Below are 13,817 nucleotides of genomic sequence, written 5' to 3' on the forward strand. Positions count from 1 at the left end.
TACCCTGTCTAGTGCTTACCCCAGAAGGCTCAGGTCCGATGGCCTGACCCTGGCCGGATGGGACCTCCTGAGCACCCTCCTCCCACCCCAGGAGAGCCTCAGTGCCTCCGTTGGTGGGGCTGCCGGGCCTACTGCCTTACGCTGGGCTCCCACGTCAGCTTCACAGCAGCCCTGCGCTCCTCCCCAGCCCCACCCCAGGGCCAGCAGCCAGTGCTAAGGCAGATGGGAGAGGGGACACGCTGGAGAATGGCTGAAAATCCTTCCTATGTCCCTCTGTGGTCTTGTAAACCAGGAGTGAGCCACCCTGTAAGTCCCCTCCTTGTGTGCTTGTCAAACCCTCTGGGCACTCGGGCAGTTTATTGGGGCTTGGGGGCTTGGGGTGAGTGGCCGATACATTCCTCCTACCAAAGGAAGTGCACTTTCCTGATTACTTAATTCTATAAGGAGAGACATAAAGAGAGCCTCTTGTAACCTCCTATCTCCAGCCCAGTACAGAACCTCGGATAAACAATGCCCCAGTGTCCAGCCCGAGTGACCACCACAGGATAAGTTCTGCAGCCCCAGGGCACAAGAGGACAAAGAGAGACTTTCTTCTCAATGTAGGGACTTGCAGTAAATTCAGGAATTCCTTTTAGGGCTCTCAACCCACAAGTTGGGTTTTTTATTTCATAAAATACAGCTGTTGGGAAAAAAAACTAGGGCAGCAGGCCCTCAGGACGGGGGCCGGGCCTCAGGCCCGGGATCTGTGACCGTCCCCCAGCCTTCCAAGGCTGAGATGGTGTGGGAGAGGGTTTGCTTGCCCCTCCTCCATCCACCCTAACACTATACACCATTTTCCCCCAAAGATAAAGGAATCATCCTTTCGACTGGGGTTGTTGGCCTCCTGTGCCACCTACACCTTATGCCCTCAGTCCTTGGCATCACGGAGGGTCACACAGCCTCAGAAAGGTCAGTTCAGCCAGGGAAAAAGATGCACCCTTGAGGAAAGAGCTGGGGACAAAGCCCTCCAGACGGTCCCTGCTGCCACCTCCTAAGTGATAATCTTGGAGTGGAGGCAGAAGGCAGAATCAGCATGTATTAGAAAGATCAATATCCAGGTGGGAATTTTCTGGAGGCATGTACCAGACCCCAGTGAAGTTGAACATGAGCCCAGGACACCAGTTGGGGTCCTTGGGGCAGGAGCCAGCACCTGGCCACACTGTCTGGGTCCGGTTTGGGCCAGACGCTCCTCTGCTCGCTTGTCCTGCAGTTTCACCTGTGCTCTGTTTTGTCTTCCCTCTCTCATCCTTTCTCCCTCTCTCTGGCCATCTCGGGTGCTGTGTTCTGAAGCCACTCCAACCGCAGGTACCGTACCGGCAGCAGAGGTAATGGGCGTGGCATGGGACGGTGCAGGCGGAGCCCAGCCCAGCCAGGGTGGAGAAGGAGGGAGAGGCTCGGGAGGAAGGCAGACTCCCCACTCACCCTTTCAGTGGTTGGGAAGCCAGACTGTCATGGAGGATGTGTGTGGTGGATGGGTCAGAGGAGGTCAGACACCCCCTCTTCCCTTCACTTCCTTTTGGCCTCCTAGGACAGCTTAGGAAGGGCCCCCCACACACAGACTCCAGACCTAGTCTCTGCACCTGTGGGTCTCAGAATCTAAGTGATTACTTCCCTTGACCCGCCTACGCTTGACATCTCAGGATGCAGAGAGGGTCCATAGCCCTTGGGTGGCCAGCTGTGGCCCTCGAAGGAGTGCTGTGCCATGAACACCAGCAGCTGGCCCCCGTCTTCTGGCTGGGCTGCCTTGCCCTGAAAGGGTGACCTATGGGCGAGCACGCTGTGCATGCCGACCACGCATGCTGCATGGGGGCCCGGTGCCAGCTCTGCCATCTACCATGGGTTCCGGTCAGTGACAGCGAGGGAGCTTGTCCTTGGATAGGGCCAGGTGCTCCAGGACCCAGCGTCTTGGTGGGCACCAATGGCTGATTGTTTCCCGGCCCCTTAGACACCCGGCTTCTCAACAGCCTCCACTCAGGACCTGGGAGGTCAATGCACAGCAGAAGGGAGGAGTGGGCAGGCAGGAAATGAGCCACTAACCACATTGCTCCTCTCGAGCCCTCACGGTGTGAGTTCAAAGACACCAAAGGGTGTGTCACCACTGCAGAAGGACAGTCCTCAAGCTGGAGAAGCTAGGAAGGGGACCCCAGGGCTAGCTTGGACAAGGCTGAGGACAGAAGCCAAGGACAAGACTCCCCCTGGCGGAGCTGTGGGGCAGGGGTCCCTAGAGCCTCCTTAAGCTCTAGGCATCAGGGAAGGACAGAGAAGCAGGCAGGAGTCTGAGGTTGGGCTTAGGAAGAGGATTACCCGGTTTGCTTTCCTCCCCACCCTCATGTTTATCCCACACCCCCATTTTAGGTTGATTCTATTTCTGTTGCACGCCTGCTTCCTTCCGTTTGTGTTGGTTTTACCAGATTTGTGGGTGATGTGCAGCCATCATCCTTCCCTCCTCCAGGCCCCTCCACCCCCTTCCCCATCATCAGCACAGGGTCTGAACCTCTCTGCTGGTATAGGAGGCAGAGAGAGGTCTGGGCCCGGGGACTGTGTACACTGGACATTTTCCTGAGTTTCTGACTCACCTTTGTACAAGCGTCTCTTCTGGAACCATTCTAGCAGGTGCTCAGGGTGGCCTAGCAGGCTTAGCAAACACAGAAGGGGAGACCCTGGGTGCCAAGAGAATTAGCTTGAAGCTCATTGGTCAAAACTCCCCCCTCCCCCCATCTGGCACCCTGAGACCCAAGGCAGGTGGGTCTGGTAGCATGGGGTCTGCCTTGCTCACTGAGCACCCGTGCCAGTCTGGACTGCCCCTCTCATGAGTGGTCCCTGCGAGGGACAGTGATCATTCCAAGCACTCTCCCCTCCCCACTCTCTGCCTCCCGTATAGAAAAGATCCAGGCCCACCATGGTGGGCACAGTGAGCTCAGGGGCTCTGTCCCTCTGTCAAATGTTTCCTGGGCTCCAGCCTCTACAGGACGTGCTGGGAGAGGCACATTGCCCTTCTTCGTAAACGAGACGTGCTGGTGGCGTCAGCTGTTCTCAGCTTTAAATCCACAAGAACCTTCTGCACCATCTGCAGGTGCCAAGCAACGGGGCCCAGGTTCCACATTTTTGACACAGGTCTGCTGTCCAGCCCACCACTCCCTTCCCTCTCGTCTTCCCCAAACCTGGGTGTGTGGTTTGTTTGTTTTTTAACCCCAGACTGATCTGCTCCTATCTTACCCCCTGAAAATTACCTGTCTCATGCACCCATGCCTGCGGTCTCTGAAGACTGCTGCCCATCTGCCCTGGCCATCTGTGATCTGGCCAGGGTAGCCCACGTACCATGTGGACATTTTGGAGCTGCACCTTCCACCATGGAATGTCTGGAAACTGCTGTCCTCATCTGTGAGATTTGCAAATGTTTGCTGGGCAGCTCCATGGCAGGCTCTGGGCTCAGAAAGAATAAGACTAGTCCTCTCTCCTCGGTTTTCTCCATCTCTTATGGGGTGTTCCCCTAACACTCTGGTGAAAACTCCCCATCCGTGGCCGGGGTGCCTTCCATTGTGTATTAGGTAACCCACTAGGCTGACCACAGCCTTTGGGTCAGAGTCCTGTTCCTCCAGCTCCAGGTCCTCCCTAGACCCCCAGCCTTACTCTCAGTTGCCAGGCTAGTGCTCCCCACCGATCACTGGCCCACTCGGTGTATAGAATTATGCTTCTCGGGCCCATGATTCCTGCGTTAGCTGGAGATGCCTTCTCTAGCCCTAGCCGCATGCCTGCCCAGCCTGTGGGCCACTCTGTCTACAAGCCCCTTATCCCCTCTGTCTTCTACCCGAGCCCCACCCTGAGGGATAAAATCCTCTTGATCCTCTTTGACCTGAGCACTGGACAGTTTCCCCATGAAAACCCACCTTCCCCTCTCGCCTAAATGAGCCTCTGACGACTCACTCATCTGACCTAGAGCCTTTCCTTTTCGCCTCTGCCCTTCCTGACCGTCTGGCCCCGTCCAGCCATGGGACAATAGATGCAGCTAATGAGTGGGCCAGGGAGAACACTGATTTGCCAGCTGTGACAGCCAGCTGGGGCTGCCTCCTCCATGGTGACTCCAATGCTGGGCACCCTCTGGGAGGGCGCCTGGAAGCCACTCCTTGCCTCTTGTCCCCTCTCACTAATACCCTGAGGCTGCTGCCACTGAGCTGAAGGAAGGGCATTTAGGTGGCCGTCATCAGTAATGCTTCCTTCTTGTCACGCTTGGCAGAAGGAGGGGAGGGACAAGACAGTGAAGCATCCTCAGAGTCATTTCCTGTTCTTGTCTGACCAACAGGGTCCAGGAAAGCACTCGCCCTAACCTAGCCTCTCTTAGCATCTCCGTCTCTAAGGCTGCTCAGGGGAAGGCCCAGGGAAGCACACGCGAGCCGAGCTGTGGGCCCATGGGATGTGGAGTGTGTGTCTCCACCTCACGAGATCTAAGGGACACTTGAGTGTGCATAGCTTTGGGGGGGAACGGACATTGATTCAGGGACCCTGGAAAATGCAATACCACTGCACGGGTCTGCACATCAGAGAGTGGGATGATTTTAACTCAAAAGGAGTTTTTTCCCAAAGTTTTTTGATGATGCCTTTTAAACTCATAGAAAAGGAGGGCCTTGCGAACACAGTATTTACCAGAAATTATTAGAAAATATACTGTTGATGAGGAACCAGATCAGAGCAAGATCTGCCCAGATAGGCAAGATAACCTCCCAGATTTCCTTCCTGCTGCACAGAGCAGCGGGAAAAGTCCATGGGTGTCCGCGGCCATAGGACCTGCAAGGGGCTGCTCTGGGAGAGAGCTGACCTTGGCCTTGTGGATCTCTCAGGCTTTACTGTGTGTCTGTCTGTCTTGGTGAGTGTGATAGGTGAATTCCCTCATGCTGAGCTTTCATAGCACTGAGCTTTCTAGGCCTGGGGCCACCTTGGACTAATACCTCCTTGGACCTTGACAATGAGAGGGAGAATTGTCCCCACCCCACACCTTCTTGATGTCTGAGTCTGAGGGGAGGTATAGGGGAAAGAGCACTGACTGCTTTGACCCGCCCAGGGATCTTTGGAATGCATTGGACATACTTAGCTATCCAGTGTGACTTCTGTGGTCAGCAGCCTCAGGGCCCGGCACCGCCTCTGAACTTGCCAGAAGGGAAGCTGTTCGATCCCAGAACCACCCCTCCCTCTCTATGGAGACTTGTAATATTGGACACCCAGGGGAATGAAAGGGCTTTTTGTTGGTCAGGCTCTTGTTGAAAAGGCCCAGGGTCTCTTAATTCTCCCCTGAGAAAAGCTCTCTGGCAGTTGTGTCTCTGGCTCTTCTCAGCCCTGGCCCTCCTGGACCGTGAGGGTATTTTCTTCCTAAACTTCCAGAGATTTGAGATAGGGCTGGGATGCCGCTATTCCTCTGAAGTTACAAGTGGCTTATAGCTTAACATCCCTGCGTTCTGCCCCATAAAGTGGACCCCGATCTGATAACAAGAGATGGCAAGGAGGAGAGGAGGCCCTGTCTCTGGTTTGCCCCCATCATTCTCTTACCTCGGCTTTGGCCATATCGGAACCAGAGAGTCATCGAGCCATTTGGTAGCTGCCATAATCCTCCCAGAGAAGGAAAGAGAGCCTATGGAAACGATGTCATATAGACAGACCTGGCCCCCTGGGGCTAACCGATGTCAAGGGTGGTTTTGGATGGGAGATGAAGACTCAGATCTGAACCAATCCCTTGCAGATTTACGCAAAAAAGAAACCTACAAATGTATCTCACTTGCGTCCTGGGATTCTGCATCTACTGAGCACAGACTATGCTGTGGCTGCATTAGTGCCCAACCCACATCCTAGCGTGAAGGGAAAACCCAAATGTCCTAGGAAGGGAGGAGTTACTACATGTTAAGGTGTAGCCGAGTGGTTGCAGGAAGGACCAACACGGGGCAGGGAGGAAGCAGAGAGAGGCAGGGCCATGGACTAGGCTGAGTGGCTGGGGAGGGGTGGACAGTCAGACAGGAGATGCAAGCCGCAAGCCGCGCTGGGAGGCTGGCCTACAGAGTAGGGGTTGCTCTCTCTCTCTGGTTGGGATTGGGGGTGTTTGAACTCAAGCAGCCATGAGAAAGGGTAATTTTGGAGTGAGTGGTTGAGAATGGGAGTCTTTCCCAGTGCTCCTGCAGGACACAGCCAGCCACCTGCCCCCTTCCAAGGCTGGAGCTCCAGGGCTGGATCCAAGTGCTGCTCTCCTGGCCTGTCTCTGGGTGGCACTGGCCTGGGACCCCGAGCCCGGCCTGGGGGTCCGGTGTGGGTCTTTTCCCATCCTCATCCTCACTCTCGGCTGGGTGCATGCTGGGTGCTTTGAGCCGCACAGACCATGAGAAGAAAATGAAACACACACAGGGCTTCATTCTCTTCCTCGCCCATGGCTGTGTCTCTCACCGTGATCCTTCTGACCCGGTCCGTCCTGCTTGGGGAGGCTTCCGGTTTCCAAGCGCCATCTCCTTTCCGGGCTGCCTGCCTTGCACGGTGGGGGGGCCGCGAGTCCAGGCCTGGGGGCGCCCGAACCAACCAGACCCGGCTGTTTTACATTTCCCTCTCAGCTCCTCCCACGTTGCCCCCGACTCCGGTGGGTGCGACGGGCACTGTGAGCAGTACTGACGCTACTGCCACCGCTGCCACCACCGAAGCCACAACAGTCCCCACCATCCCAAGTGTCGCACCTACCACCATCGCCACCACCACCGTCGCCACAACTACAACCACTGCCGCCACCACCACCACCACCACGGAGAGGCCTCCCACCACCACCTCCGGGACTAAGATCCCCGAATCCGGTACTGCCCACTGTCCCTGCGCGCCGATCCCTCCGCCGGAGGCTCCCCGCGTGGGAGGGCGGGTCTGGGATGCCACTGGCCAACACCGCCCTGTTTCTACTTCGAAGGCACGCACACGTGAGGAGGAGTCGTAGTCTGGTAGCCCAGGGGCACAGAGCACCTCGGCCCATCCTTGGGTGGCCCTCCAGCACTCCACACCCCCCTTTCTAGCCTCAGATCCGTGTAAACAGCTGGCCACACTCTTTAGGCAGGGCCCCTGGGTCCCAGGTGGGAGGGCCGCCTCCACCTCCGTGCTGAACTTCGGGGCTGAGCACTCTGGAAGAGAGAGACGACAGGCGGCTGACACTGGAGAGCTGGCCTGAGAGGGCTCCCCGGGCCATGTCACATCCAGCCCGGCTACACAGAGGTCTGAGGAGTGGGGAGTGGCCCGCCTTGCCGCGCAGCGCGGTGCCCAGAATCCTGCTCTTCCTTCCATCTTCCTGACAAACCACACTTAAAAGCCTTTTTTTTTTTAATTTTTAAAGAATTGCCAGGAAAGAGCATTGCCAGGGAGCCCCATAATGCCCACGCCCCCAGATGCCCACATGGAGGGAGAATCACAGTCTTTGGAGGGGCCCCTGTGTCACTTTTCGGCCTTTTGGCTAAGATCAAGTGTAAGGGGCCCCTGGTAAGAATTGATTGCAGGGCTGGCCTGCTGAGCCCAGAACACCTGCTGTTCCTCCCTGTGCACCCAGGCCAAGAAGCTCTGTTCTTCATGAGGAGATCCCTCGGGAATGTAGCCATGCTTCTAAGAACAAAGCGTCAAACGCTCTTTCCTTACCATCCAGGGGAGGGCCTCTAGCTTACAGAGCCCACGGGCCAGCTGTAAAATCAGTGGCTGGAGCCGGCAGGGGAGGCAGGGGTACCCCGAGAACCCTCCGCCAGCAGCTGTAGGACTGTAAACCCCTCTGGGTCCTGGGTAAGTCCCTTTACCTTCCAAGGCCTCCCTGCTCACCACCTGAATGAGGATGGAGGCTTAATGCATGTGTGAGTATTGCCTTTAATTCAATTACGTGGAGTTACATAAGCTCTAAGGGGAGACAAGTGACATGTAGGTGACATGCTGTTCCTCAGACCTCAAAAACACCGACTTGCTTTAAAGATACAATATCTAGAATTTAAACAATATGAACTTTAGGAAGACGTTGGCTGAGGAGTGAGTAGTCTTGGCAGGCTCCCAGAAGCTGCCACCGGTAGTTTGGTGCTGGGTGTTCTTTGGGGCCACAGTGAGGCATCTTTGTGCCGTAGCAGGGCTCTGTGTCCCAGTGAATACTTTGCATGCTCAGAACAGGTGCACAGGGAATGAAGAAGGAGATTGGATATTGCTTCCCAGCAGTTACTTGCCCTCTGGAAAGATCGGCCTTGCTGCCACATGAGACTAGCCCCATGGACTCTCACATGGACTTCCAACTGTCCGAGATGCTGCAGAGGATCTGTCTGTGCCCCCGAATTTACCTTTAGAGCCTGGGGGCACCCCTCAAGCATCCTCATTTCCCTCGATACACCAGAGTGCCTCTGCCAGCCATGATTTTTTTTAACGATCTTTCATCTTTTTCATGTCTTATAGCTTAGGACCAAATGTTTCCTAAATTTACTTTTTTTAGGATGAAATGGAACTTTTTATTTGTCCTTAACTTGTCTCTTTCAGATTTCAAGGGACACCCCCAAATTCTCCCTTTTCAGGAGAATAATTCATGCTTCCTCTCACGCTTTTTTTTTTTTTAATAGTAATTGATAGCTCTCCTTCCTGGTCTTTCTCTTTGAACTTTTCAGTTCTTTAACAGTGGCACCGCCTTCCCCCAGCTCCCCCATCTATGTCATTTTGCTTCAGTAGTGCCCCAGTCTCCACTACCTTTAAGAGAGTCAGATTTGAGTCTGTATCATATTGGTGGCCAAACTGTTTAAATCCAAATTCTCTGGCTATTTCCAGGCCCCAGAGCTGAGGAGGAAGAAACTCAAGTTCCCAAATCATGAGTTCTCATAATTCACTCCCACTAGCAAGAGCCATGAGATTCCAAGGAGCTGGGATGTGGGGTGGCTTAAAGCCGCCAGTACAATGGAAACACCTGGCAGATAAGTAAAGAAGCCTGTCTTCTGCCCTCCCCATGGAGATTGCCCTGTGGTACCATTATTGGAGTCTCTTTCTTGGCCCCTCACCTAACATGAATCATTCACCTGGGGCAGCCCGCAACTGACAAGGTTGTGGCAGAGAAAGTACCTCTTTGAAGTGAAGACCAGGAGATCTTTTATCACTTCCCCAGCCCTGCAGACTCAGTCACATGTCAAAGAGATAATGAATAAATGCATCGCCAATGTACTCTATTCATTTATTTTTGACAAGTGAGTTAGTGACAGTGCCCCCTTGCATGCTAATAAAATATACAGGAGCCACACTTGTAACGTCTTTGAAATACAAGGCTTCATGCTAGTACTCCACTATTAAATCTTAGCTGGGAAATGGGGTAATCAGACTGCTGGGACTCTTGAAAAATGATTACGTTTGAAGATTAGTGCCGTTCTCCTGTCCACAGGCTATGGTTTCAGACAGGGCGGTGGCTTTGATAAAGTGGCTCCCAGCTCATAGGAACTAGATAATTAATGTCTTTGGTATTGCATGGAGATCAAGCCTGAGAGACAATTTAGTGATGAGGAGCCAAAAGAATTGGATTCTTCTGGTGTCTAGACCTCTGAGAATTGGGTGAAAAGAGGGAATTCTCTTCTCTGGTTCCCACCTAGCCCATGAGAGGGAGAGGAGAGGTTCATACTGTCCCTACTTGGGACCCTGAGGTAATTGACCCCAGGTCCCCTTACACAATCCGAGGCTGTGTTCCGCATAATCCAGGACCTTGCTGACCTCGAATGACTGCAGGGACTCTGGAATCACCTGTCTGGGTTACCATTCTCCAGTTTCAGGAGCCCTGTCAGGCTTTCCCATGTTTGGTCCTGACCTTCCTACACACAACTCTCGAGGGGCTTCTAAAGATCCTGCTCTCCTTCCTGTAGAATGTCTGTGGTTGAAGGGAGAGGCTGGCGCGTCTCCGCCCCTCTGTCTGTATGAGAGCTCCCCCCCCTTCCAGGTTTTATTGCACCCTTCCAATCCATGACAAAGGATCTAAAAAGGAAAAAGCCCCGGTTTGAGCCTCCAATGGCATGGATCGAGACCCACTCTTTCATTCCTGCCCCCACCCGTGTGGACACACAGACAGTTTCCAGCTCTCCCTCACATCCAGGTCCTCCTGTCCGCGCCCGCTCATCCCTGGATGGCGACCTCTGGCCTGGCCACCACGGCTGCAGCTTGGAGCGCTGTCGGGCCCCGTGCACAGCCACTTCTGAGTCTTCCTTTCCCGCGCCGCGCACGTGTGTGTATGTGTGTGTGCATGTGTGTGTGCACGTGTGTGTCTCTAGCACTGCCTGCCTCCTCATCACTAACCCCTCTTCTAACCTGCCCACCAGCCCCCGACAGGCAGTCCATATGGAACGTCACGGTGCTCCCCAACAGTAAATGGGCCAACATCACCTGGAAGCACAATTTCGGGCCCGGAACTGACTTTGTGGTTGAGTACATCGACAGTAAGCATTGCTGAGAGAGGGGGGGGTGGCGGCAGCTGCGGAGGGCAGCGGAGATGCCATTAAAAAGATCCTGTGAACTCCCCCAGGCTCGGAGGGGCCTGCTAGCCCGGCTTAATTATGACTTAATGAAATCGATACACGCTCAGGCGGCAGTGGGGTGGGAAGAGCAGTCGAAGGAGAAGGAAGAGGGCTTCCGAAGCCATTAGTGGAGGTCTAGGGTTGCATGTGCTGGGATGGACCTGGGTAATGGGGCCCTTCATCCGTTTCCTGCCCAGGATGAGGGTTCTGAATGGTCCCCACAAGAGCCAAATCTCACTCTGTGTGGGTTTCCTGAACTCAGAATCCATGTTTCTGCTGTCTCCACTAGACAGGCTGGGCCAGTTCAGACTTCGGGTATGACTGTGTTTTGCTCGCAGAGGGATGCCGGTGGTGCTACAGTCCAAGGCACAGACCAGGGTCACTCGTCACAGAGAGCTGGTGGCTTGAGCTGAGCTGTTCACTCTTTATTGGATCTTGGGATCAAGGGTCATATTCATTATGCTGTAGGGTGTGGTCAAGATATCTGCCGTCTCTGAGAGAAGGCCCCGGTTCCCGAGGACCCAGGCCCCACCATGTTGTCCTTAGCGATCCACCCAGCTGACCCAGCCGGAAGATCTCGAAGGAGAGAGCAAAGCCAGCCTTTAGTTCTCTGTGGTCAGAAGGGTTCACATCCACTGACTCTCAGCCCTAGTTTGGTCCTTACTATCTCGGCTTCTTACAGTCACCATTCACCCTACCCACCGATGCAAGGCCGCTCACCTCTACTGAGGTGTGAATTCTCCACAGAGCAAGAAATGAGAGGTGAGACCAGGTGTGAGAGCCAAGAAGTAGAGCCCTGCCTCCCCTCCGTTTACCATGAGGGATGCTACCGGGCCCTCTCAGCCTCACCAGAAAGCTCCCACGCAGGAAGTTTGTCACCTCCAGGATAACAGAGCATTGACTGACATGCTCTGATGGCTTCAGGAAGTAGGTCATCATGTTTAGCGCTGAGGCTGTAGTGAGGGAAGAAAACTCGAGAAGGAACAGAGCCTTCAGCTGAAGGGCTGTTGTGTAGGAGAGTCAGCCTCGCGTGGAAGGGCTGGTGGAGCTGCCTGGTGACCTCCTGGTCTGCACGATGGCCCGGCGCCTTCCCCCATGCTTCTGCCTTTGACAGGTGACCAGGAACCTAAGCACTGCCTCCCCAGCTCCTCCCACCTGGCCCTAGGCTGACTGAGGTTTCTGTTCCCCAGGCAACCATACGAAAAAAACTGTCCCTGTTAAGGCCCAGGCCCAGCCTATACAGCTGACAGACCTCTATCCCGGGATGACATACACGTTGCGCGTTTATTCCCGGGACAACGAGGGCATCAGCAGTACCGTCATCACCTTTATGACCAGTACAGGTGAGAGGGGACCTGGCCTGGCCATCCCCTGCAAGCATGGGGCATTTCATTCCATTCTCGGCTTCCTGCTTGTCTCTTCTCCTTGGAAAGAAGACTCATCCCACCCATTCCCCACCTTGCATGGCGTGTCTCGGCTCTTATTAGACGTCAGTCCACAGCTGCCAGGAAGTCACAGAGGAACAGGAGTGCATGCTCAGTGGAAAGGAAAGTGCTCTTCTGACCCTGTGGTCAAGCGTGGGGGAGTTAGAGGGAAATAGTTTGGTAGGATGAGGACGGAGGAGGACGCCTGGCCCCCAGGCCATGCCAGAGACAAGAGGGCTTTGTGTACATGCAAACGTGGATCCTGAGTGTGGGTCTGGGGGCTGCTGGCGTGCAGAGTAGCCTGCCCCTTGTGCGCAGGACCTTGCTTCCTGCACGTGGAATGAAGGGATAGGGCCACCCAAGGGTCTTGACCCGGAAATCTTCCCAGGATCAGCATGTATGTCACTGCCTTGCCACAGTCATCTGTTAAAAAAAAAAAAAAAAAAAAGAATTCCAAAGCGTGTGACACACATTGTTTGGGGCTTTATTTTTGGCTTAATTTTTGGCCCAAGTTCGTCATGACTTAAAAGTAGTTGATCTTCGGTGGTGCTGGAAAAGAGGAAGAAGGTCTCCAGGAGGAGAATGGTTCTGTCTCGAAAGGGACTTTGGCTGTAGCTAGAGAAGTGAGTTCAGTGTGCCAGATGAACAGGCCAGTAGGGGCTCAGTAAACGGTGTAAGGGCAAGGCGGGCAGGCAGTTTGGAGACTTGAGGCCACCTGCTCGTCTGTTTGTGTGTATCTTCACAGTCAGCTGGGCAGGTGGCAATGCTAAGCCCTGAGGCAAAGGGTGAGGGTGGGGGAAAGAGCCAAAGAGAGAAAGGGACCTGCTCCTGCGCCCAGGATCTCCTAATTAGATGCAGGTTAGGAGATATGAGCATAGAGGGAAAGAAGACACACAATGATTCATATGACTTCATGAGTGTTGACTCGGATATTCATTACTCTTCCTGGCCAGGCTGATCCTGCTAGCCTGCATCTTGACAGTCACCACCCAACTGTCTAAATGTCTCCCTCCACCCCTTCTAGCCTGGTCCCTCCTGGTCTGGACGTTCCATCCTCCTCCCCGTGCCTCCGCCTATCCTGCCCATGTTCATGCCATCAAGACTCAGGGAGTCTGAGTCCGGCTGCCTGCTCAAGACCAGCCCAGCCAACTCAGGCAGGATGTCTGAGCGAGTGGCCAGGCCAGCTTGGGAGTCAGGCAGGGGAACTGGACAGCTGACCGAGTAGAGCAGGTGGCTGGGCTCTGCCTGACCCAGTCGGGGTCCCAAGCTGTTGCTCATCGGCGCGTGCATTTAATTTTGCTTCGTTATCAACTTGAGTCTGGCACAGAGGCAAGAAGCACAGATAAGATTCGAGGCTGGAGCCTCTTCCTAGGAAAGGCTATGAAGGCCAGGGCAGCCTGCTTGCAGAGTATGACTTCTCCAAGGGGTAAGTCCTGGGGCTGAGTCAAGGCTGGAGAGAAAGATCCAGAGAGAAAAAGACCAGTCCCTGCCCTCAGAGATATCCCAGTCTGCCTCTAGGTGTCAAACATGCAGTCCAGGGAGGAGACAAAAAGATGATGGATAATACACTTCTGAACATTGAGTCAATGTCCTTCTCTCTTTTCCTGTGGTTGGTCTGGAGAGACTGATCCTGATAGATGGTTTTCAGAGCGAGTCAGTTTTCCCAGACTCCTCTCAGTGCAAGCCAGGGTGGGCGGGTTTGTGACCCGAGCTCTGAGTACATATTGCTCACTTACCTCACCAGCTGGCTAGAAATAAGTATGTGCAAACCACACAGGGAAAGGAAATATGTTCAGTTTCTCAAGTTTGTGTGTGCCTGTGTGTCCGTATTCTTCGAAAATACACACTGTGT

The 13,817-nt window shown here is 54.4% G+C and overlaps 1 protein-coding gene across 18 annotated transcripts in view; it reads left to right on the top strand.

Moving 5' to 3' along the window:
• Nucleotides 1-13,817, top strand: part of NFASC (neurofascin) — a 181,820-nt gene that overhangs the window by 151,477 nt on the left and 16,526 nt on the right. For 8 of the 18 annotated variants that reach the window (XM_029935553.1, XM_029935560.1, XM_029935555.1 and 5 more), the window contains 4 exons: nt 1,330-1,344; nt 6,621-6,854; nt 10,347-10,463; nt 11,732-11,884. The exons of 4 other annotated variants lie outside the window; for them this stretch is intronic. In XM_029935553.1, coding sequence (XP_029791413.1) covers nt 1,330-1,344; nt 6,621-6,854; nt 10,347-10,463; nt 11,732-11,884 — 519 coding nt within the window. The remainder of the gene's footprint in view (nt 1-1,329; nt 1,345-6,620; nt 6,855-10,346; nt 10,464-11,731; nt 11,885-13,817) is intronic. 6 more of the 18 variants (XM_029935562.1, XM_029935564.1, XM_029935565.1 and 3 more) reach the window with 3 other exon arrangements.

Source organism: Suricata suricatta, chromosome 3 (genome assembly GCF_006229205.1).
Source record: "Suricata suricatta isolate VVHF042 chromosome 3, meerkat_22Aug2017_6uvM2_HiC, whole genome shotgun sequence".
Classification (NCBI taxonomy): Eukaryota; Metazoa; Chordata; class Mammalia; order Carnivora; family Herpestidae; genus Suricata; species Suricata suricatta.